General features: G+C 55.9%; 1 protein-coding gene across 3 annotated transcripts; it reads left to right on the forward strand.

The window, feature by feature from the left end:
* Positions 1 to 12: 12 nt before the first annotated feature.
* On the forward strand, positions 13 to 23,155 carry NUCB1 (nucleobindin 1). 3 transcript variants are annotated; one of them, XM_079800099.1, is made up of 13 exons: positions 13 to 160; positions 548 to 726; positions 3,609 to 3,716; positions 6,496 to 6,628; positions 11,697 to 11,800; positions 15,525 to 15,710; positions 15,999 to 16,089; positions 19,909 to 19,967; positions 20,226 to 20,318; positions 20,401 to 20,493; positions 20,755 to 20,925; positions 21,326 to 21,449; positions 22,263 to 23,155. In XM_079800099.1, the coding sequence occupies exons 2-13, from the start codon at positions 559 to 561 to the stop codon at positions 22,373 to 22,375; spliced, it is 1,443 nt and encodes a 480-aa protein (XP_079656225.1). In that variant the 5' UTR covers positions 13 to 160; positions 548 to 558; the 3' UTR covers positions 22,376 to 23,155. The 3 variants fall into 3 exon arrangements, with proteins under 3 accessions (XP_079656225.1, XP_079656226.1, XP_079656227.1); XM_079800100.1 differs by having other exon boundaries at positions 548 to 714; XM_079800101.1 differs by having other exon boundaries at positions 14 to 160; positions 548 to 684.
* The last annotated feature ends 596 nt before the right edge of the window (positions 23,156 to 23,751 follow it).

Below are 23,751 nucleotides of genomic sequence, written 5' to 3' on the forward strand. Positions count from 1 at the left end.
CGGGGCCACTAGGCAAGAACCAAGCGGGCGGAAACCAACGTGGACCAATCAGATAGTCGAAGGCGGGTCTTTTGCGGAAAGTGGGCGTGGCCTGGGGGAAATCGCCTCGAACGCAGCGGAGGTCCCAGCCCGGGAAAACGCCCTCTGCGGTGAAGGAGAGGTGAGGGGCTGGGGTCTCTGGACTCCTGGGTCCCGGGAAGGAGGGGAGGTGGAGGACTAGAGGAGTGGAGGCTGAGTTCCGGAGGAAGACGAGCTGGGCACCAGCTCTCCTACATCCTAGGATAAAAAAAGGGGGCTGGGGGCTTGGGGGATCCAGACTTGAAATCCCGGATTCCCGAGTCAGTGAGCGAAGAGGCTGCAGGGAGCCCGGACTCCTGGGTTTAAGGAAGGAAAGGCCGGAGGCTCGGAATGTTGGGGCCCGGAAAACGAGACGCTTTGGTTCTCGACTCTTGGAAGGGAGAAGAGCGTGCGGTGCTGGGGGCCTGACTTCTGGGTCCAGGGAAGGAGGAGGCTTGGGACAGACATTCTCCACTCTCCGCCCGCACAGGTCACGCCGCCATGCCTCCCTCCGGGCCCCGCGCAGCCCTCCTCCTGCTGCCACCGCTGCTGCTGCTCCGCGCCGTCCTGGCCGTGCCCCTGGAGCGGGGGGCGCCCAAGGAGGGGAGCCCCGCGACCGAGAGCCCCGTGAGTGGCCCTGTCCTGCTCCCCAGCCAGGTGTTTGCAGGGGTACGACAGTCCCGCGGACCCGTGGCCCCGGGTGGATGCTCCCCCCCGCCCCCCCCCCCCCCCCCCCCCCCGGACACGGCGTGGAGTTGGCCGGCCATTCTTTGTAGTCCCCGGGCTTTGACGTGGTGAAAAACTGGGGCGAGCGGGGCGGGTGGGCGGGGGGGGGGGGGGCGCGGGCGGAGGGAGCAGATGTCCAAGTCCCTGACTCTGAACTGTGGGAAATCAGACCAGATGTTAAGTGAAAAGTCGGCATCACCTCCCCCTCTCCCCCGCTACACACACACCTAAACCTCTCTGTTTTGGGGAGTGTTGGTTTGTGTTTTTTTAAAGACTTCCCCTCTCCTCAAGCAGGAATTTGAACAAGAGAACTACATTTCCCAGTAGCACCTTAAACAGGTGTTGTGTTGCTGGGCAGCGCTCACTTCCTGGAGCTCCTGGGAGTTGTAGTTCAAATGACAAAGGGGCTTAGGAACCGCTCCGTTAAGTAATCCCAGTAGGTTTGTACCCAACACTGTGAAACCTTTGCTCTTAGGGCGTTTGGTACTTGGAACTTGACCGATTTCCTCAAGGCCAGGGCCCTGATTTATGACCGGAATCCTCCTCCCACTAGGAACCGGCCTGTCACTATCTCCGGAACAGATTGTGCCAGGCTCCTGTGTGGCAGGTCCCCACCCAGTGACTGAGGCCTCTGCCCAGGGAAATCTTGGCAGACACAGAGGGGTACCTGTGCCGTGCCAACACAGCCAAGGGTTCGGCGAGCCTGAGGAGGGGGGTCGAAGGATTGAAGAAAAGACAGAATAAGCTGGGTCTAGGTGGATCTCCTATGCCTGGCTAAGGCTACAGAGAGAGATCCAGACGGCAAGCTGAGCCTTTATATTATAGTCAGAGGTAAACAAGGTAGTGGTCACCATAGTTACAATGTTCTTGTGAGTTTCACTTGTTTTGGCAGCACTTGCTGCACCTCCCACAGCCCGTTAGCTACCCAGATAGGATCTGGGGAGCATCATAAGGTCAAGCTTAATTATGCTAAGCGGGCTGTGCCCTCTAAGCTGGGACTTGTTTGTGGCTTTGCCAACAGGTCAGTCCGTGGCTTAACGCTGTAGCCGCTCTCTGCAGGCACCCTTTTCCTCATTCACTCCACACATTTCTTGAGCATCTTCTATGAGCCAAGCACAGGGCTAACGCAAGCCCAGTCCCGTCGCAGGCCAGCCTAGCTCGCTGGGCTCCTGAGAACAGACACGAGGAGTGGTGGCCATTGAGGTGAGATCTGAAGTTCAGGGAGGGACCTCCGATTCCGGGCAGAGGGAGTAGCCTGGGCAAAGGCTGTGAGGTGTAAAAAGCCAGTGTGGCTGGAGCTGAGTGAGCAAGAGAGGGGCCGAGGCAGGTCACCTGGGGCCTTGTGGGCCATGGTAGAGAATGTCTTTACACTGAGACTAGTGGAAAGCACAGAATGTTATAGACATCAACAGCAACAGGTGGATGAGGAAACTGAGGCACAGAGGGATTAAGTAACTTGTTCAAGGACTAAGATTGCCAGACTTAGCAAGTAAAAACACAGGACGCTGAGGCATCCTGGCAGTCCTAACAAGATTTCAGCCCACTGTGTTTGGCTGAAAAATGGTCCCCAAAGATGTCCCCGCCCTAATCTCTTGAGCCTGCGAATATATTACCTCCTGTGGCAAAAGCGTGTTCCCGGGTGTGACTGAGTTGGCATCTTTATTATTTTATTTTATTTTTTAAAATATATTGTTATTGATTTCAGAGAGAAAGGGAGAGGGAGCGAGAGATAGAAACATCAATGATGAGAGAGAGTCATTGATTGGCTGCTTCCGGCATGCCCCCCACGGGGGATTGAGCCCGAAACTGGGGCATGTGCCCTTGACCAGAATCGAACCTGGGACCCTTCAGTCCTCAGGCTGATGCTCCATCCACTGAGCCAAACCAGCCAGGGTGAGTTGGCATCTGTAGGCGGAAGCATTATTCTGGGTCATGCAGGTGAGCCCAGTGGGATCATAAGGGTCCCTCTCAGAGGAAGGCAGGAAGGCCCGCGTCAGAGGCAATGTGATGATGTGAGGTGTCAGCGGGAGGCAGGGCCATGAGAAGGAGTGCAGGCAGCCCATCGGAGCCGGAAGAGACAAGGAAACGCTCCCCCGGAGCCTGGGGAATGAGCTGAGCCCCGCCATCCCATGTTGCACTTCTGACCTCCAGAACTCTGAGAGAATCAACGTGTGTTGCTCTAAGCCATTTACTTTGTGATACTTGGTTTTAGCAACAAGAGGAAAGACTGCACCCAGAGTGGCATAGCTGGGTGATTCGCTTACCTTGTAGTAAGCACCTACTGTGTGCTCCTCAGCTGATGTAGTGAGAGCTAGAGCAGACGGAGTGTCTTCTGCATCCTTATCATCACGCCAGGCTGTCGATCTCCTTTTCTGTTCTGCGCAGCTCTGAGAAGTGGGGCCAGGAGCCCAGAGCTTCCTGTCTGTCTTGTTCACTTGCTGTATCCCCTACAGCAGCACCTGCCACGTGGCAGGGGCTCAGTGGATGCTAATTGAATGAATGAATGAATGTTCTCTGCTCGCCAGTAAGTACCAGTGTGTCTGCTCGGTAAGCCCCACGCTGTGAGCGGTGTTGGGCTGTGTTGGCCCTTGTGACACACCTTTTGTCTCCACTACAGACCTGGGCAGAGGTGAGAGCTGGGGCCCGGAGGTCAGCAGGTTCCCGGGGTTACAGAGCAGATGGGGGTTAGGAGCCTTTATCCAGGGGCAAGCCTCCTGCTCCAAGTGGGGGCGTCCTAGGTCCCTCCGCAGAGGCCTCGGGGAGCAGGGTGTGGGCCGCGCCCTCGGGTGGGGACTGAGCGGCTCTGTCCATCTTTACCTCCTCAGGATACGGGTCTGTACTACCACCGCTACCTCCAGGAGGTCATCAACGTGCTGGAGACGGACGGGCACTTCCGAGAGAAGCTGCAGGCCGCCAACGCCGAGGACATCAAGGTGCGCTGGGCGCGAGGGGCAGGAGGCGGCGGGCTCAGAGGGCAGAGTGTTGGGGAGGACCGGGTTCCTTAAAGGGGCCACGTGGCTCCAGCCCTCACACACCTGGGAAGGGACTTGGGGAACACAGAGTGTGTGGTTAGGCGCCGGGGCAGATGTCGAAGGCTCCCAGCCTCAGCTCTGACACTTACCAGCTATGTGACCACCCCTTGCTGTGCCTCAGTTTCCCCGTGTGTAAAATGGGGTATAACAGAACCCACCCCCTGGGGTTCGGGTTTGGTTTATCCCAGATTAGACTTGTACAGGGTTTCGGCAGCCACAGTAGGTGTCCTCCTTAGTGAGTGCGTGAGCGCTCAGCACTGAGCACAGTGCTTTCTGCATGAGGAGGATCCTCCCTGATTATCCCCATCTTACAGAAGGGAATGCTGAGGTCCTGAGAGCAGTGTTTGTCCTTCCTGTGGGCCCCCGTCTCACCCCCTGAGCCCAAAGCCCACGCCCTGTCCTCTCCCCCAGGCAGCGTCCCAAGTCCCTGCCCCGTTCTGTCTCCCCATCCCACCACTCCCAGCATCCCTGGGTGCTGTCAGAATGTCCCTTCTGCCTGGCCCGTGTGGCTCAGTGGTTGAGCGTCGACCTATGAACCAGGAGGTCACGGTTCTATTCCCGGTCAGGGCACATGCCTGGGTTTCGGGCTTGATGCCCGGTGTGGGTGTGCAGGAGGCAGCCGATCAGTGATTCTCTCTCATCACTGATGTTTTTCTCTCCCTCTCCCTTCTCTCGGAAATCAATAAAAATAAATATTTTTTTTAAATGTCCCACCCTAGCCGGTTTGGCTCCTTGGATAGAGTGTCGGCCTGCGGACTGAAGGGTCCCAGGTTCGATTCCGGTCAAGGGCATGTACCTTGGTTGCAGGCACATCCCCAGTAGGGAGTGTGCAGGAGGCAGCTGATCGATGTTTCTCTCTCATCGATATTTCTAGCTCTCTATCCCTCTCCCTTCCTCTCTGTGAAAAATCAATAAAATATATTTTTTAAATGTCCCTTCTAGAGGAGACACCCCAAGTTCTCCAAAACCTGGGCCCAGGAGAGGCCCCAGGACCTGAAACTGGTGGGGAGGCAGCCCTGCTCCCCCAAAAATACCTCCCAGCATTCCTGGGGCTCACTCTGCCCCTGAGGAGAAACAAGTAAAAGCAGAGACAGTTGAGCCCAACCCCTCCCACTGCCCAGCTGGGGAAACCGAGGCACAAGAGGCCACTTGGGTGGGCAGGTGCCGGGTTCCAACCCCAAGCCCCCCTTACCCCCCCGCCGTGCTCCTGGGGTCAGTGCTGCACCCCGTGCGCCTCACTTTCCTTCTCAGAACACGGAGGCTGGTAACCGTGTCCCCGTGGTGAGGGTGGTTGTGCAAATCAGCGATAATTCCCCCAAGTGCCTGGCCAGGCACATCGCGAGCCTGAACCTGCGGGAAATGTCCTCACTGGCAGGAAATGTCCTCACTGACGGCAGCGATGGCCTGAGCCCATTGCTGAGGCCCAGCAGGGGAAGGGGGTGGAGGGCCGGGCATGGGGGAGGGGGCCCTGGCCGCCCAGCCTCACTGAGGGGCCCGTGGCCTGTCCTGGGCCTCACTCTTGGCCTGGAGCATGGGGCTGTGGGCAGCCCTAGAGGACAGGCCCAGGGGGCCCAGCGCAGAGCTTGGCTCAGAGACTCTGCTCGCCGTGCCCTGCTGATGGGCCAGGGCCACGCGCCCCAAGAGGGCTTGAGCGACCCACGTGAGTCATGAGTGACAGGAGACCATCTGAGATCCGAGCGGTGGTTTAGGGGAGGGTGCGGGGGAAGCCCCAAAGAGGGCCCATCCGGTCTGACAAGCGGGAGGTCACCTCCAGGGGAAGGACACCCTGGGTGAGGGTGGATGCTGAGCGGGGGTGTGGTGGTATAGAAGGTGAAATGGGGGGTGTGGTGGTTTAGAAGGTGAAATGGGGGGTGTGGTGGTATAGAAGGTGAAATGGGGCGTGTGGTGGTTTAGAAGGTGAAATGGGCGGGGGTGGGATGGGGGCCGTGACATTTCAGACGGAGACGGTAGGAACTGTGTGTGCAAACCAAGCTTCTGGTACGTTCAGCTGCTGGTGGTTCCTTGTAACTGACAAAGACCAGCCGACGGGGCTGGGGCGGTGGGTGAGTGCCGAGCCCAGGAATTCTGTCCTGGGGTCTTTGGAGAGCCCTGGGGGCTCTGATTGAGAAACAGACATAATCCTAGTGGTAATGGAGGCAGCTCAGCGAAGGCATCCCGCTCAGCACAGTGTGTGTGTGTGCGTACGTGCATGTGTGTGTGCATGCATGTGTGCGTGCGTGTGTGTGTTTGTGCATGTGTGTGTGTTTGTGTGTGTGGCAGGGCTGAGGGGATTGTTGGGGGGATTCTTCCCGAGGGAGGTGCCATCTGCTTGGAGCTTGCAGGACAGCGAGGGTCTGTCCGGCGTGGGAAGCAGCGGTGGGAGAGCTTCCGGCGGAGGGCCCAGCATGTGCAAAGGCCCGGAGGTGGAAAGGGCCGTGAGCGTGGGGTCCGACACCCAGTGAGAGTCGCTGGAACCAAGAGTGTGGTCGGATGAGTGACGGGAGGCGGGGCTACGGGAGTGGGCGGGGCCGCGAATGCCAAGCTGAGGGGCTGGGGCCTGGTCTCGGGGCCTCTGGAGCCCTCAAAGGCGTGAGAAAGCTTGTGGGAGGTTCCAGGGAGGCCAGAGACAGGGCCTCGCCCGGGCCCCAGCCTGACCAGTGTCCCCTCACTCTCCGGCCAGAGCGGGAAGCTGAGCCGGGAGCTGGACTTTGTCAGCCATCATGTCCGCACCAAGCTGGACGAGCTCAAGCGGCAGGAGGTGTCGCGGCTTCGGATGCTGCTCAAGGCCAAGATGGATGCAGAGCAGGAGCCCAGTAAGCAGGGGTGGGGCTGGGGGTTGGGCCAGTGAGCAGGGGTGGGGCTGGGGGTTGGGCCAGTGAGCAGGGGTGGGGCTGGGGGGGCAGGGCCCAGTGAGCAGGGGTGGGGCTGGGGGGCAGGGCCCAGTAAGCAGGGGTGGGGCTGGGGGGCAGGGCCAGTGAGCAGGGGTGGGGCTGGGGGGCAGGGCCCAGTGAGCAGGGGTGGGGCTGGGGGTTGGGCCAGTGAGCAGGGGTGGGGCTGGGGGGCAGGGCCACCTCCATCCTGGGCTTCTGGATGGTTTTGTACTAGGCAGTGGGGCCTCCTGATAAAGTGCATGGAAGACTGATAGAATATCAATATATTGTTCTTCCTAGAACAATAACTGTTATTGGCTGGTTGTTTTTCTGTTTGGGGTTTTATTCTTATGCTAGAGGCCCGGTGCACAATTCGTGCACCAGTGGGATCCCTCGGCCTGGCCTGCAGGACCGGGCTGACACTGGCTCTCTGACATCTCCTGAGGGTTCCCAGATTGCGAGAGGGCACAGGCCAGGCCGAGGGACTCCACCAGTGCACAGTTGGGGCCAGGGAGGGATTCAGGAGTTTGCCAGCCAGGGAGGGACCGAGGGAGAGCCAGGGCATGTCCGGCCCTCTCACTCAGTCCCCCCAGCTGCAAGCTAATGTACCAATTGGAGTGTCTGCCCCCTGGTGGTCAGTGCACATCATAGCAAGCAGTTGAGCAGCCTTAACATATCATTAGCATATTACACTTTGATTGGTTGAACGGCCAACTGGATGACTGGACACTTAGCATATTAGGCTTTTATTATATAGGAGGATTTAAAAAACCATGGTTGTTTAAATTTTTGATGTAACTTCAGCCCTGGCAGGTGTGGTTAGAGCATTGGCCCACGCACTGAAGGGTCGCAGGTTCAATTCCTGGTCAAGGGCAGGTTTGATCCCCAGCCCTGGTCGGGGCATGTGCAGGAAGCAACCAATTAATGTGTCTCTCTCACATCGATGTTTCTCTCTCTCCTCTCTCTCTTTTTCTGCCCGCCCTTCCTCCGTCTCACTCTCTCTAAAACCAATGGAGAAAATATCCTTGGGTGAGGATGAACCAAAAACAAAAACAAAATTTTTTGATGTAACTTCAAACTTACAAAAAGTTGCAAGAAAAGCAGCAAAAATCTCCTGAATACCCTTAACCCAGATCCTCATTGTTAACATTTGCTCCACTTGCCTTTCATTCACATTTGCCAGTTCCTTGTGGCCACCATGTCCCTTTACGCCCACATATTTCAGTGTGATCTTCCTCAGAACAGTGACATCTGCCTGCATAACCACGGCCCCGTGACCGGCTCAGGACCGGTAACGGGTTCCACTACATATTTTCCTTTGCTTAGTTACCTCCCTCCCCCCCAGCCCCACTAGGATGATACTAATTTGCTGGCATTTATATCTGAGGCTATACTTTGTTGTCTAATTACTTGGATTAAAGAAAAGAAAAGAAAGTGTGCGTGGAAGAGAAAGGTTTGGGTTTAGATTCCAAATCCCAGCCTATTTCTAATATTCCTAGATGTGGTTTGTCAAAGTGTGTCTAGACCCTGCTGTTTCTTTTAAATGGCTTTATTGAGATACTAGAGGCCCAGTGCATGGATTCGTGCACAGGTGGGATCCCTGAGCCTGGCCTGCGGGAAATGGGCCAAAACCAGCTCTCCGACATCCCCTGAGGGGTCCTGGATTGTGAGAGGGCTCCCTCCTCTCTGGGTCCGGGGTGCGGGTGAAACAAATTTGGGGCCGACAGTGCCCCAGCAGCGACCTAACCACGGCTGATTCTGCGAGGAATCAGGCTCTCTCCCTACTGGTCGGAGCATCTGCCCCTGGTGGTCATTGCACGTCATAGCTACCAGGCGAATGGTCGAATGGTCGAATGGTCTGATGGTCACTTAGACTTTTATATATATAGGTCATTCATCTATCATACAAGTTACTCACTTAAAGTATATGACTCAGGGGGTTTAGTATAGTCACAGGGATGTGCAATCATCACCAGAGTCAACTTTAGAACATTGCCGTCACCCCAAAAGGAAACCCGTGTCCTTTAACCATCACCTCCTAATTCCCCCACCCAGCCCCGCCAACCACTACTTCCCGCCTCTGTGGATTTGCCTGTTCTGGACATTTCATGTAAATGAGTCATGCGGTAGGTGACCTTTTGTCTCTGGCTTATTTCCCTTTGCATCATATTTCCAAGGTTCATCCATGTTATAGCAGGGGTCAGTGCTTTGTTCCCGTTCAGGGCTGAGTAATATTCCACTGTGTGGGTCTCCCGCACTGGGTTTATCCATTCATCACTCGATGGACATCTGGGTTGTTTGCACCCTCGGCTACTGTTTACTTATTGCCAGTTTGTGGTGTGTTCTGGTGCTGCTGGGACATGTTTTGGCCCATCATGAAGTGTAAGGACATGACTCTTTTTTTTAATATATTTTTATTTATTTATTTATTTATTTATTTATTTATTTATTTATTTTTAGAGAGGGAGGAAGGGAGAGGGATAGAGAGATAGAAACATTGCCGAGAGAGGGAGTCATCAATTGGCTGCCTCCTACATGCCCCCTGCCCCGGGGGGTGGGTGGGTGGGGATCAAGCCCACAACCTGGGTATGTGCTCTGACCAGGAATCGAACCGGCGACCTCTTGGTTCCTGGATGGACGCTCAACCACTGAGCCACACCAGCCGGGCAGGCAGGACATGGCTTCTGTATTGAGATTGACCTCTCGCTTCTTTCATCTCCTGACACCCCGGGAGGCTCCTGTGTGACAGATGGGGGTTCTGTGCGTTAGCGGATGGTGCGAAGGGCCCGTGGGAGAGCTGGCCTTGGTTTTTATTTCTGCCTGACTCCATTCATCCATAGACCAAACAGGTCTTGAGTCCTACTGTGTGCTGGAGCGGGAAGGTGAGCAGACAGGCTCAATCCTGGCCTCCTCTGCGTGACCGCCACGCCCTCTCTGCCCTGCTGGTTCGTTATTAGTATCAGAGTCTGCTTCGCCTTCTGGTCAATGAGATGTCCCCATCACTAACGAGGGAAATGTCCCCTGGAGACACTCTGCTTGTTATGTCCCAGGCACCACGCCCTAGACTTTGTCCCTTCGACCACTCAAAATAGCTCCTCAGCCCTAGCCAGTTTGGCTCGGTGGATAGAGCATCAGCCTGCAGACTGAAGGGTCCCCGGTTCAATTCCGGCCAAGGGCACATGCCCGGGTTGTAGGCTCAATCCCCAGTGGGGGGAATGCAGGAGGCAGCCGATCAATGATTCTCTCTCATCATTGATGTTGCTATCTCTCTCTCCATTTCCCTTCCTCTTTGATGTCAATATATATATATATATATATATATATATATATATATATATATATATTTTAAGAAATATATATGTATATTTTATTGATTTTAGAGAGGAAGGGAGAGGGAGAGAGAGAGAGAAACATCAATGATGAGAGAATCATTGATTGGCTACCTCCTGCACGCCCCCCACTGGGGATCGAGCCCGCAGCCCAGGCATGTGCCCTTGGCTGGAATAGAACCCTGGACCCCCCAGTTCACAGGTTGACGCTCTATCTACTGAGCCAAACCGGCTAGGGCTCAATAAATATATATATTTTTTAAATAGTTCCCCAATTGGCCACTTCCCTCAGTTCCCACTTGGATCTCTGTCCCCTCCCCGCCCCACCACCCCCCATGCTGTTCTCCCTGTTCCTTCTTTCCCACGGGGCAGCCAATGGGATCCTGTTAGCACCTGTGTTCATTCCCTGCGGCCGCTGTCACAAATGGCCACACTCTGAGTGGCTTAAAATAACACACATGTGCCCGGCCGTGTGGCCCCTCTGGAAGTGCTGCCCCGACCGTCCGTATGAAGGAGCCTCTGTGTGAGTCCTTGGTGGTCACGTGTTTGCCCCTTACACACCTGCTCTCGGCCTCTGGACTGGGTGCTGGGCGGGGCGGACTCTGTCGCCGTCTGGCTCCTGCTGGGGCCACGCTGCCTCGGACCGGGGCTCCCCGCATCTGGGGCGTGAGAATGAATTGTGAGTTTCAGCTCCTGTGCGACTATCCCTCCTCTGGGCTCGTGGCGGCCACGCTGCCTCCCTCCACCGCACGGGGCACCTGCATTCGGGCCACCTGGGTGTGTCCCCCTCCCCCTGCTGGCCCCGGGCACGCTGGAGGGCCGGCCGCCCGCCCGATTCACATCTGGGCCCCTGGGAAGCCTGGGAGACAGAGTTCAGTGACTGAGTGCGCGCTCCCCTCCTGCCCCAGCCCTGCCCGGGGCTGACTGCCGGCAGGCCCTCTGCGGGGAGGTGCACGCTTTCCTAGGGTTTGTGACCGGCTGCCGCGGATTAAACCACAGGCGCCTACGGCCACAGGTGTGGAGGCCAGAAGTCAGGCCAAGGTGTGGGCAGGGCTGGCCCTTGGGGGGCGGAGGGAGGATGTGTTCTGGTCTCTGTAAACGGCCACCTTCGACCTGTGTCCTTCCACATCATCCTGCCTCTGTGTCCAAATGTTCTTTTTTAAAAAAATATATTTTTTATTGATTTCAGAGAGGAAGGGAGAGGGAGAGAGAGAGAGAAACATCAATGATGAGAGAGAATCATTGATCGGCTGCCTCCTGCACACCCTCTACTGGGACCAAGCCCGAAACCCGGGCATGTGCCCTTGACCAGAATCGAACCTGGGACCTTCAGTCCGCAGGCCGATGCTCTATCCACTGAGCCAAACTGGTCAGGGCTCTTCTTCTTTATTTTATTTTTTTAAATACGTGTTATTGATTTTTTATAGAGAGAAAGGGAGAGGGATAGAGAGTTAGAAACATCGATGGGAGAGAAACATCGACCAGCTGCCTCCTGCACACCCCCTACTGGGGATGTGCCCGCAACCAAGGTACATGCCCTTGACCGGAATCGAACCTGGGACCTTTCAGTCCGCAGGCCGACGCTCTATCCACTGAGCCAAACCAGTTAGGGCCAGGGTAGGGATTTTGAAAGCAAGAACATTCTCTGAGTTGGGTTTTTTCCCTTCTTTCCCCTCATCCAGATGTACAGTTGGATCACCTGGGCCTCCTGAAGCAGTTTGAACACCTGGATCCTCAGAATCAGCACACGTTCGAGGCCCGAGACCTGGAGCTGCTGATCCAGACGGTAGCGTGAGGGGGGAGCTACAGGCAGAGGACTGAGGGAGCTTTGCGGAGGGGGAGAGGGGAACAGAGCCCGGGACGCAAGCCCGCTCACCTCTGCCTGGCGTTCTCTGAGGTCGGCAGCTGACGAGGGCCTGGGGGAGTCTCAAATCTCTTCCCAGAGTCTCCGCAGGAGAGCAGAGGCGTCCGCAGCAGCAGGGGCTCAGTTCCACCGAGACCTGGTCTCAATCCCTCCTCGGCTCTGTCTTTTCCGTGTGGCTTGGGGTGGGCTGTTCCTTTTGTGCCCTTGTGGGAGGCAGAATAATGGCCCTCACCAAACACGTGCCACCCGGCCTGGCTGGTGTGCTCAGCCAGTTGGGCGTCGTCCTGCACACTGAAGGGCTGCCAGTTTGATTCCCGGGTTTCAGTTTTGATCCCTGGTGGGGGGCAGGCAGACAAAAGATATCTCTCTCTCTCTCTCTCTCTCTCTTCTCTCTTCTCTCTTCAAAAAAATCAATTAAAAAATCTTTAAAGACTGGCCGACGTGGCTCAGTGGTTGAGCTTTGACCTATGAACCAGGAGGGGTCCCTGGTTCAATTCCTGGTCAGGGCACATGCCCAGTTTGCAGGCTCGATCCCAGTGTGGGGCCTGCAAGAGGCAGCTGATCAATGAGTCTCTCTCATCATCGATGTTTCTATCTCTCCTTCTCCCTTCTCTCTGAAATCATTTTATATATATATATATATATATATATATATATATATATATATATACATATATATATATATATATATACATATATATATATATATGTATTTAAATATATTTTCTTGTTTTTTTTACAGAAAGGAAGGGGAAGGGATAGAGAGTTAGAAACATCAGATGAGAGAGAAACATCGATCAGCTGCCTCCTGCACACCCCCTACTGGGGATGTGCCCGCAACCAAGGCACATGCACCTGACCGGAATCAAACCCGGGACCCTTCAGTCCACAGGCCGACGCTCTATCCACTGAGCCAAACCGGTTAGGGCAAAATATATATATATATATTTAATCTTAAAAATAAATAAATAAAAGGTCTCTGACTGGTTTGGCTCAGTGGATAGAGCATCGGTCTGCGGACTGAAGGGTCCCGGGTTTGATTCCGGTCAGGTGCATGTGCCTTGGTTGCGGGCACATCCCCAATAGGAGGTGTGCAGGAGGCAGCTGATCGATGTTTCTAACTCTCTATTCCTCTCCCTTCCTCTCTGTAAAAAATCAATAAAATATATAATTTTTTTTAAAAAAAGGATGTCCCACCCTCTTCCATGGAACCTGTGGATATGTGACCATTTCAGGCAAAAGGGATTTTGCAGACGTGACTACGTTGAGGGTCTTGAGCTGGTGGGCTGATCCTGAGTCACCCAGTGGGCCCCAGGTCTCATCACAAGGGCCCTTGAAAGAGGGAGGCCGAGGGAGATGTGAGGACAGGTCTCGGCTGCGTGTGACCCCTGCAGGCAGACGCTCCCTGCTGGCTTTGAAGGTGGAGGAAGGAGCCACAGTATGGCTCCGGCTCTAGAAGTTGGAAAAGGCCAAGAAGCAGATTCTCCTCTGGTCTCTGGAGGTAGCACAGCCCTGCCCACACCTTCAGTCAGCGGAACTCATTTCCGGCCTCTGGCCCCCCTCCCGCCTGTGGGATGATAAACGTGTACTGTTTTCAGCCACCCAGTCGATGGTGATGTCACCGCAGCCACCGGAGCACATACATCCTGCTCTGAGAAACGGGATCTGCAGCCCTGCCCATTGCAAAGGCCAAGCGTGGGAGGGATGCCCCGGCCTCTGCCTGCTCACTGCCCTTCTCTGGGGACAGAATCCACCCCTCAGCCTGGCCTGGCCTGGGCCCTGCTTTCCTGGCCTCCTGGAGCTCCACCTAGTGGCCACGAAGATAATAGCAGCGGCTAGTTGAGTCCAGCCCGGCACTGGCCTGTTTTTGCCACTTGTTTCCAGAACATTCGAGAAACTGTTCGCTTTGCTCCAGCCCCACTGTCATTCCCCTGGTCTCAGTTCCCGTCAGCTGCTTCCTCACTGGGCACCTTGCTTCTGCCTTCCATGCTCGCCAGCAGGGTTTTCCAACTCAGCCCTCTTGATGTTTGGGGCTGGATGATTCTTAGACATTGACCATTGTCTCCTGCGGGCCTCAGTGGTCCCAGGATGAGAACCCCAGCTATACCGTCTAGTCCCCACATGACAGCTGTATCAGCTTCCTGTTGCTTCCATGTAACAACCACAAATGTAGCAGCTTAACACGAAGGTATTAGTCCGTGTAGGTCAGAGGTAGAGAAGGGTCTTCCTGAGTGTACTAGTTTCCGGAGGCTGCCGTAACACACTGCTCCAGACTCGGTGGCTTAAAACGGCATACATGTCTCCTCTCACAGTTCTGGAGGCCAGAAGTCCAAAACTGGCATCACTAAGCCACAGCCAAGGTTTCGGCAGGCCTGTGCTCTCTTCAGAGGCTGTCGGGGGAAACCTGCTCCTTGCTCTTCCAGCTTCTGGAGGCTGCCAGCATTCCTTGGCTTGCAGACACATCACTCCAGTCTCTGCCTCCATGGCGTTCTCCCCAAGTCTCTCTGGGACCTCTCTGTAGCTTTCTGATAAAGAAACCAATCATTGGATTTAGGGCCCATCCTAATCCAGTAGGTCCTCATTTTAACTCATTACATCTGCAAAGATCCTACTTCCAAATAAGGTCACGTTCTGAGGTTCTGGGTGGACATAATTTTTTGTGTGGGTTTTTCCCCCAATATATTTTTATTGATTCCAGAGAGGAATGGAGGGAGAGGGAGAGAGAGATAGTAACATCAATGATGAGAGAGAATCATTGATCCACTGCCTTCTGCACACTCCCTACTTGGGATCAAGCCCGCAACCCAGGCATGTGCCCTTGACTGGAATCGAACCTGGGACTCTTCAGTCCGCAGGCCGATGCTCTATCCACTGAGTCAAACCAGCTTGGGCTGGACATGAATTTTTTTGTGTGGGGGAGACACTGTTCAACTCTGTGTAGTATTATTATCTCCATTTCCACAGAGGTAGAAATTGAGGCACAGAGAGACTAAGTTAATTGCCCAAGATCGCACAGTTAGTGGGATTTGTTCACACAGCAGAGCCTGGATTTGAATTCTGAGCAAAATAATTAGAGACCTCATCTTCTTTACCCCCAAGCTGTGCTGCTTTTCATATTAAATACACCATGTGTGGGGTTTTTTTATTACTTATTCCTCCAAGATCTTGACATTGTGGGGGTCTTTAAAGAGGTGAGTTAAAGTAACCCTCCTGATCTCTTTTTTTTTTTTTTTTAATATATTTTATTGATTTTTTACAGAGAGGAAGGGAGAGGGATAGAGAGTTAGAAACATCGATGAGAGAGAAACATCGATCAGCTGCCTCCTGCACACCCCCTACTGGGGATGTGCCCGCAACCAAGGTACATGCCCTTGACCGGAATCGAACCTGGGACCCTTGAGTCCGCAGGCCGACGCTCTATCCACTGAGCCAAACCGGTTTCGGCCCTCCTGATCTCTTTTGAACAAAGAGGCTGTGTTATGGGACAAGAGTGGGTCAGAGACCAAGTGCTGTGAGATCAGGACATGCGACCCAGGACAGGGTGGAGGTTGGGCCAGGTGCAGAGTCAACGGCCTGGCATTTGAAGGTGGGACATTTGACCCTGGACGTAGAGGTGAGACGAGAGTGACTGTCTGCCTTTCCCCAGGCCACCCGTGACCTTGCCCAGTACGATGCAGCCCATCATGAAGAGTTCAAACGCTACGAGATGCTCAAGGAACATGAGAGACGCCGTTACCTGGAGTCGCTGGGAGAGGAGCAGCGAAAGGAGGCCGAGAGGAAGCTGGAAGAGCAACAGCGACGGCACCGAGAGCACCCCAAAGTCAATGTGCCTGTAAGGAACATCATTCGTACCCACCTTCCCCGTCGTCCTCCCCCAACCCCATGTCTAATTCCTTAAGTTCCACAAAGCAAGGATGTAGCTGAAAAACTACAACTCCCAGAAAACCCTGAGGCAAGAGTCCCTTTTAATGTACCTACCTCTGCCCAGGGGCTTCTGGGAGTTGTAGTTTTCGTGCTTGAGGGGAATGACTTTGAGAGATGGGGGCATAAAGGGTTCAATAGCTTTATCCCATAGGACCTAGACTTCTTACTCATGAGCCCCTCGCTCTTACCTCCACAGGGCAGCCAAGCCCAGTTGAAGGAGGTGTGGGAGGAGCTGGATGGATTGGACCCCAACAGGTTTAACCCCAAGACCTTCTTCATACTGCATGGTAAGGTGGGGAGGGTGTCCTAAGACCCAGGCTGAATTCTGAGGCTCTGACCTTTGGAAATGAGTACCACAGGATTAAGAGCCTAGAATGACAATTTTTGGTAGCCTGGTCAGGAAAGGTTTTCTAGACCAGCATTATCTAGTACAGTGGTCGGCAAACTCATTAGTCAACAGAGCGGCAAACCGCGGCTCGCGGGCCTCATGTGGTTTGCGAGCCGCGGTTTGCCGACCACTGGTCTAGTAGAACCTTCCACGCCGATGGAAATGCTCTATGTTCAAATGGCCTTTGTACAGCAGCCACCAGCCCCACGTGACCATGCAGCACTTGAAATGTGGCTCTTACAACTAAGGAATTGGATCCTTAGAGTCGATAAATTTTGTAAGACTTGTGAGTCTGGTAAAATACACGTAACATAAAATTTCCCTTCTCAGCTATCTTTAAGTGTCCAGTTCAGTACGTTAAGTACATTCCCATTGCTGTGGAACTGGTCTCCAGTACTCTTTTCGTCCTTATGAAATCAGAACTCGTTATTAATCAACTAGAGGCCCGGTGCATGGATTTGTGCACTGTTGGGGTCCCTCGGCCTGGCCTGTGGGGATTGGGCTAAAACCGGCAGCCTGACATCCCCCGAGGGGTCCCAGAGTGGGAGAGGGCACTCTGCAAAATTGCTGTTGCTTGGCAGCTCCTGTGTTGAGAATCTGCCCCCGGGTGGTCAGTGTGTGTCATCACTACCAGCCAGTCAGCCGGTTGGCCTGTTGCTTAGCCTTTTACATAGGTTGGCCCGTTGCTTAGCCTTTTACATATATACTAGAGGCTCAGTGCATGAAATTAGTGCAAGGGGCTCGGCCCTCACAGCCGCGGTGGCTTGCCTCAGCCCTTGCAGCCCCGCTTCATCGGGAAGGTCGTCCAGAAGGACGTCCAGAAGGTCATTTGGCTGTCCGGTCTAATTAGCATATTATGCTTTTATTATTATAAATAGATAACTCTCCATTACTCCTCCCCCCAGCTTCTGGAACCCTCTATTCTTATTTCTGTCTCTATGAATTTGACTACTCTAGCTACCTCAAATAAGTAAAATCACACAGCATTTGTCTTTTTGTGACATAATGTCAAGGAAATGAGTTTTTAATTAGATGGTTACTGATTGGAATTAATATGCCCCGTGTGGCTAGTGACTGCTGTGTTGGACAGCACAGTTCTAGAGAGCTGAGATTTGAACAAAGGCCTCAGTGATTGAGGGCCTGTGGCTTGCAGAGATTTGGGGGAAGAGCGTTGTAGGTGGAGGGAACAGCAAGCACACACGATAAGAGTGGACTTGGTGCAAGGAATTTGGACTTTATTCTGTCATGAGACACCACAAAAGGGCTTTGAGCAGCAGGCTGACACCCTCTGCCTTAAAGGTTGAGACTCCATCTGGCTGCTGTGTCAGGGACAGACTGTAGGTGAGGGCCAGAGCCAGGAGCCTGCTTAGAGAGCACGAGATGCCGGTGGCTGGGCCACCGGAAGGAAGGCAGAGTGGTCAGTTTCTGGATTCATCTTGAAGGTCAAGCTAGTACGACTTGCAGGTGGACTGGATTAGAGTTATGAAAGGATAAAAGGGTCAAGGGTGACTTTAAGGTATTTGGCCTGAGAAACTGGGAAAACTGAATGGCAAGAGCAAGCATGTTTGGGAGGGCAGATTGGGAACGGGGTTTCTGTTGAATTAGAGGTGCCTGGTAGACACATGCATGGAGATGAAGAGAAGACAGTTGGATATTCAGGTGTGGAGGCCGCTTATGGCTGGCATCGAAAGCTGAGGGACTGGAGGAGACATCTAAGAAAGTGCCGGCCAGTAGCACTCTCTTTGTGCCCTGGCCGTTGTGGCTCAATTGGTTAGGGGTTCGTCGTGTGCATCAGAAGGTTGCCAGTTCCATTCCCAGTCAGGGCACATGCCTGTGTTGTGGGCTCCATCCCCAGTAGGGGGCATGCAGGAGGCAGCTGATCAATGTCTCGCTCTCATATTGATGTTTAACTCCCTCTCCCTTCCTCTCTCTAAAAATCAATAAAAATTTTTTTATCCCTAGCCGGTTTGGCTCAGTGGATAGAGCGTCGGCCTGCGGACTGAAGGGTCCCAGGTTCAATTCTGATCAAGGGCACATGCCCAGTTGCAGGCTCGGTCCCCAGTAGGAGGAGGTGTGCAGAAGGCAGCTGATCAGTGATTCCTTCTCATCATTGATGTTTCTATCTCTCTCTCCTTCTCCCTTCCTCTCTGAAGTCAATAAAAATACATTTAAAATAAATAAATAAATAGCACTGTCTTTGTAATGATGGAACATGTCCTGGGCCCCCCTGGGTGGCACCCACCAGCCACATATGGGCTATTCAGCATTTGACTTGTAGCAAGTAAGCTGATAAGCTGAATTTTTGTTTACATTTTTATTTATTGAATTAAGAGAGAGAGATACTGATTTCTTGATCCACATATTTATGCATTCCATGGTTTCTTGTATGTGCCCTACCCAGGGATCGAACCTGCAACCTTGGCATATCAGGATGACGCTCTCTCCAACTGAGCTACCTGGCCAGGGGAATAAACTGAAATTTTTATCTTATTTAATACTAGAGGTGCAGTGCACGGATTTGTGCACAGGGAGTGGGGTTCTCAGCCTGGCCTGCACCCTCTTACAATCCGGGATCCCTCAGGGGATGTCCGACTGCCGGGTTAGGCCCGATCCCCTCAGGCCAGGCTGCGGGGATTGGGCCTAAACCGGCAGTCAGACATCCCCTTAGGGATGCAGCAGTGTGCCAAGTGGCAGGCAGCCAGGGAGGAACCCAAGCCGGGCCCACGTTCCTCATGCTCATCCCAGCCCTTTGTGCATGCCACTGCCGCTTGGTAGTGCTGCCGCAGCCCGGCTTCTGGCTGAGTGGCGCTCCCCCAGTGGGAGTGCAGTAACCACCAGGGGGCAGCTCCTGCATTGAGCGTCTGCCCCCTGGTGGTCAGTGTGCATCATAGAGACTGGTCGACCAGTCGTTCTGGCTGTTTGGTCGTAATGGTCGCTTAGGCTTTTATATATATAGATTAACCAATTTAAATTTAACAGCCCATGTGGCTAGTGGCTCCCTTATTGAACAGATTTGAAGATTAGACAGAGACAAGGCCCTGGGCCTGAGCCCGTGGATGTTCCAAGGTGTAGAAGTCAGGAGGAAGAGGAAGCCAGCAAGGGAGAGAGGGGGAGCTGGAGAGGAGAGAATGATGTTCTGGAAACCACAGGCAGAATCAAGTTAGACGTGGACTAAAAATTAACCACTGGTTTTGCAGGGTCAGGGGTTCCGGCCACCTCAGCAGGATGAGTGCGGGTGCTGATCTGAGTGAGCAGAGGAGGTGGAGACAGTGAGCATAGTCCATGCGGTGTATGAGCTGGATTGGCAGGGAGCCGCTCCTCTGGCAACTGGAGTTGGCCTGGCTCTCTGGGAGGGGAGGCCCCCGAAACCCCAGGATCCTGTGCAGAGGGGTTGATCCTGGCCCATGTCTTTATTATTAAACCTAACTCCCTAGGGATCAAGTCTTCCTGCATGACAGCGGACCCAAGAACGGTCCCACCTTCATCTCCTCCATTCTTGGGACCCTGGTTAGAAGGGAATGGACTGTCCTAGCAGCAGGCCTGGGGGGGGGGGGGGGGGGGCACTAAAGCTGGAGGCCACCATTCTACCATTGCAGACTTGTTACCTGTCCTCTAGAACAGATCCCGTATCAGCCCAGATTCCTTCCCCAGCTGGTCCCTCAGGGACCTGACCCACCCCCATCCTCAGTCCCCCGAGATATGTGTCGTCTCCCCTCAGATATCAACAGTGATGGTGTCCTGGATGAGCAGGAGCTGGAGGCTCTCTTCACCAAGGAGGTGAGTGTCCCGGAAGCCCTGGCTGCAGGGGATGCCCAGATCAGCCACGTGGTCCTTCCTTAGCCCGCCCTGGAGGCAAGTTCACGGAAAACTACAACTCCCAGCAGCCCCAGGGGCAAAGAGTGAAAAAAGGCGGCCAAGAATGACAGGGTGCCCCAAGGACTAATGGGCGTCAGCTTGGGTAGGGAGGTGGAGTAGCTTGGGAAAGAGGTTACCCTGGACCTCTCAACATGTCCTCCCTGCCGCTTGACTCTGCAGTTGGAGAAGGTGTATGACCCAAAGAATGAGGAGGATGACATGCGGGAGATGGAGGAGGAGCGGCTGCGCATGCGGGAGCACGTGATGAAGAATGTGAGGGGGCCCGGGCCTGGAGGGGGTGGGGGCCAGGGGGAGAGGGCCCAGCTCCGTGGCTTACCCTTCCCTGGCTCCCCAGGTGGACACCAACCAGGACCGCCTTGTGACCCTGGAGGAGTTCCTCGTGTCCACCCAGAGGAAGGACTTTGGGGACACCGCGGAGGGCTGGGAGGTAAGGACGTATCTCTCCCAGCCCCAGGCCGCTGCTCTTAGGCACTGGGCCCCCTCTCCTGGTGTCTGTCCCCCGCACACAGCCCCTCTGTCCTCCGCTCTCTGTCTCCATGCCCCTCCAGGTCCCACTCCTCCCTGCCGCCCACCCAGGGCGGGCCTCCCAGCCTCCCAGCCTCCCAGCCCTCCACGGGCGGAGCCCTCCAACAGGGGTGGCCGGCGCGGAGGCCCTGCTAACGGCTCATCCCCTCATCCCTGTCCGCAGACGGTGGAGATGCACCCTGCCTACACGGAGGAGGAGCTGAGGCGCTTCGAGGAGGAGCTGGCGGCCCGGGAGGCCGAGCTGAACGCCCAGGCCCAGCGCCTCAGCCAGGAGACGGAGGCTCTGGGGCGCTCCCAGGGCCGCCTGGAGGCCCAGAAGCGGGAGCTGCAGCAGGTGAGCCCCTGGGGCGCTGGGCCTGTGTGTCCAGCCGCTGGGAAGCCTATGGGCTCTGTTTAACCACTGGTTGGTCATCCTATGGCGGCCGCCATCTTGAGTGAGGGCGGAAGTCCGCCCTGACACTCCGCAGCTGCCATGTTGGATAAGGGCAGGGGGTTGTAAGAGGGAGAAAGTGGGAAAAGCGGGGACAAGGGTAGATTCCAGTAAGAGCTGAAGGAGGGCTTTTCTGTGCCAAGGTGCAACCCGGGACATGACGAGGGGGGTTGAACGGGGTCTTTATTATTAAACCCCGCTGTCAATGGGGAAGAACTAAGCCCCATAGAGAAAGGACTGTGAGCACTTGGCAGGATGGGGAGACTCACACCCTCTTGCCTGTGTAACCCCCCACCCCCCACAGGCGGTTCTGCAAATGGAACAGAGGAAGCAGCAGCAGCAGCAGCAGCAGCAGCAGCAGCAGCAAGGCCACAACGCCCCAGCCCCTGGCCCCGAGGGACAACTCAAGTTCCAACCCCACAACACAGGTGCTGGCCCTGCCCCCAGGCGGTGGGAAGGACTGGGGCCTGGACCCCCGGGTCTGAGGGAGGAGGGGCTGGGGGCCTGGACTCCTGGGTCTGAGGGAGGAGGGGCTGGAGGCCTGGACCCCCCGGGTCTGAGGGAGGAGGGGCTGGGGGCCTGGACTCCTGGGTCTGAGGGAGGAGGGGCTGGGGACCTGGACCCCTGGGTCTGAGGGAGGAGGGGCTGGGGGCCTGGGCTCCTGGGTCTGAGGGAGGAGGGGCTGGGGGCCTGGACCCCTGGGTCTGAGGGAGGAGGGGCTGGGGGCCTGGGCTCCTGGGTCTGAGGGAGGAGGGGCTGGGGGTCTGGACTCTTGGATCTAAGGGAGGAGGGGCTGGGGACCTGGACTCCTGGGTCTGAGGGAGGAGGGGCTGGGGACCTGGACTCCTGGGTCTGAGGGAGGAGGGGCTGGGGGCCTGGACCCCTGGGTCTGAGGGAGGAGGGGCTGGGGGCCTGGACTCCTGGGTCTGAGGGAGGAGGGGCTGGGGACCTGGACCCCTGGGTCTGAGGGAGGAGGGGCTGGGGGCCTGGACCCCTGGGTCTGAGGGAGGAGGGGCTGGGGGCCTGGACTCCTGGGTCTGAGGGAGGAGGGGCTGGGGACCTGGACTCCTGGGTCTGAGGGAGGAGGGGCTGGGGGCCTGGACCCCTGGGTCTGAGGGAGGAGGGGCTGGGGGCCTGGACTCCTGGGTCTGAGGGAGGAGGGGCGGGAGGCCTGGACTCCCACATCCGAGGGAGGAGGGCCGGGGATGTCTAGTGCTACCTTTTCCTCCCTTCATCTCTAGATGACGCTCCTGTCCCAGCTCCCGCCGGTGACCAGAAGGATGCAGTTGCTTCAGAGAAGAAGGTTCCTGAACAGCCCCCCGAGCTGCCCCCGCTGGATTCCCAGCACCTGTGATCTCAGGAACGTGGCATCTGGGCTCGCACCGCCGCAGCTGATGGGAGGACGGGGAACTGTCACAATCCGCCTCCTGAGGACAGCACGCGGCCTCCTGGGGAAGTGGGATGAGGCGGCGCTTCCCACATTGCTGCGCAGGCCCCTACCTGCTGCTTAGCTTCCCGTCTCCCAGGTTGTGGTCCCTTGTCTCTGTGCCCCTCAGGGACCTGCTCGTCGTGTTCAGTGGGGACGTTCACAGGGTCAGCTAGCTTAGGGGGCCTCCTCCCTCCTGGGGGGAGGGGGTCCGCGGTGCCCCTGCTTCGTAGGTGGACCGTCCTCGCTGCTCCAGGGTGGGGCCACTCCAGCATCCTGCACCCACGGCTGCTGCTCCGGGCCCGTTTCTGCTGCTTTAGGAGGCGTGGGTGGTCCCTCGAGACCTTTCTCCGCCTTTTGTGGGACCCGCGATGCCTTGAAGACCGTGTGTGTGGCCCAAGGCCGGGCCCGGGGTGGCCGAGTCCTCAGCGGAGCCGATCAGCTGCCACCTGGAGGGCCGACTCCCTGACCCCTGGCTTTCGGCCTCCTCAGCCTCGGCCCCTCCCTGGTGGCTGGGCCCCTCGCCCCTTGCCCACTCAGCCACAGGAGGGTCCCAGAGCTGACGCCGCCCCGGGATCAGGTTCCCGCCCCTCAGCCTCAGTGGGAGGCCCATGCCCTCCCTCCCGGCCTTATCTTACGCTGCTGCGTGTCCTGCTGTGTGTCCAGCTCCATCCAAATACACTTCCTGGAACAGACCCAGGCCTCTGTCTTTGTAGGTGCCGTTCCCTCTGAAACCCCATCCCCACGGCACCTGCCAAAGTCCTTCTCGTTCTTTAAGATTCAATACAAGCTTTTCTGAGAGGCTGCCTCCGGGCATCTTTCTGTTCTCTCCTGAGGAGTCCGCTGCCCACACACGCACACACACATGCACATACACACACACTTCAGTGGGATCCTTTCAGCCACAAGGACAGAAAGCCCAAACCTGGACTTAACAATGAGGAAAAGCGTACAGACACCCCAAACAAGAGGGCCCAAGGTAGGGTGGCTCCAGACCCTCAGGGACCAGGGTCTCCCCTCTGGCTCCGCCTTGGTCGGCGGGACGCTGCGCTCCTCTTGTCCCAAAGTGGCTGCAGCTGCTCCGAATGTCACGCCTGTCTTCCCCGACAGCTGCTGGAGGAAATGGACAGAGGCCCCTGCTAGTCCCCCCCGCCCCGCCCGTTCCCCAAGAGCTGGTGTGCCAACACAGCACCGGACCTGGGGGAGATAAAGGAGCCCCTAGAAATTCCCTGGGAGGCCCATGGCCACGTCCCAGATCCTGGGAAGTCCCAGGTGCCACACCACCCACCCCGCCCTCCTTAGCT

The sequence above is a fragment of the Cnephaeus nilssonii genome (genome assembly GCF_951640355.1).
Source record: "Cnephaeus nilssonii genome assembly, chromosome: 20".
In the NCBI taxonomy this organism is placed as follows: Eukaryota; Metazoa; Chordata; class Mammalia; order Chiroptera; family Vespertilionidae; genus Cnephaeus; species Cnephaeus nilssonii.

What these genes read in the sequence shown, in the direction of transcription:
- NUCB1 (XM_079800099.1), top strand. Translation starts at nt 559, where the DNA reads ATGCCTCCCTCCGGGCCCCGCGCAGCCCTCCTCCTGCTGCCACCGCTG. An exon ending in GGATGCAGAGCAGGAGCCCA is followed by an intron (nt 6,629 to 11,696) that starts GTAAGCAGGGGT and finishes CCCCTCATCCAG; the next exon opens with ATGTACAGTTGGATCACCTG. An exon ending in AGAAGCGGGAGCTGCAGCAG is followed by an intron (nt 20,926 to 21,325) that starts GTGAGCCCCTGG and finishes CACCCCCCACAG; the next exon opens with GCGGTTCTGCAAATGGAACA.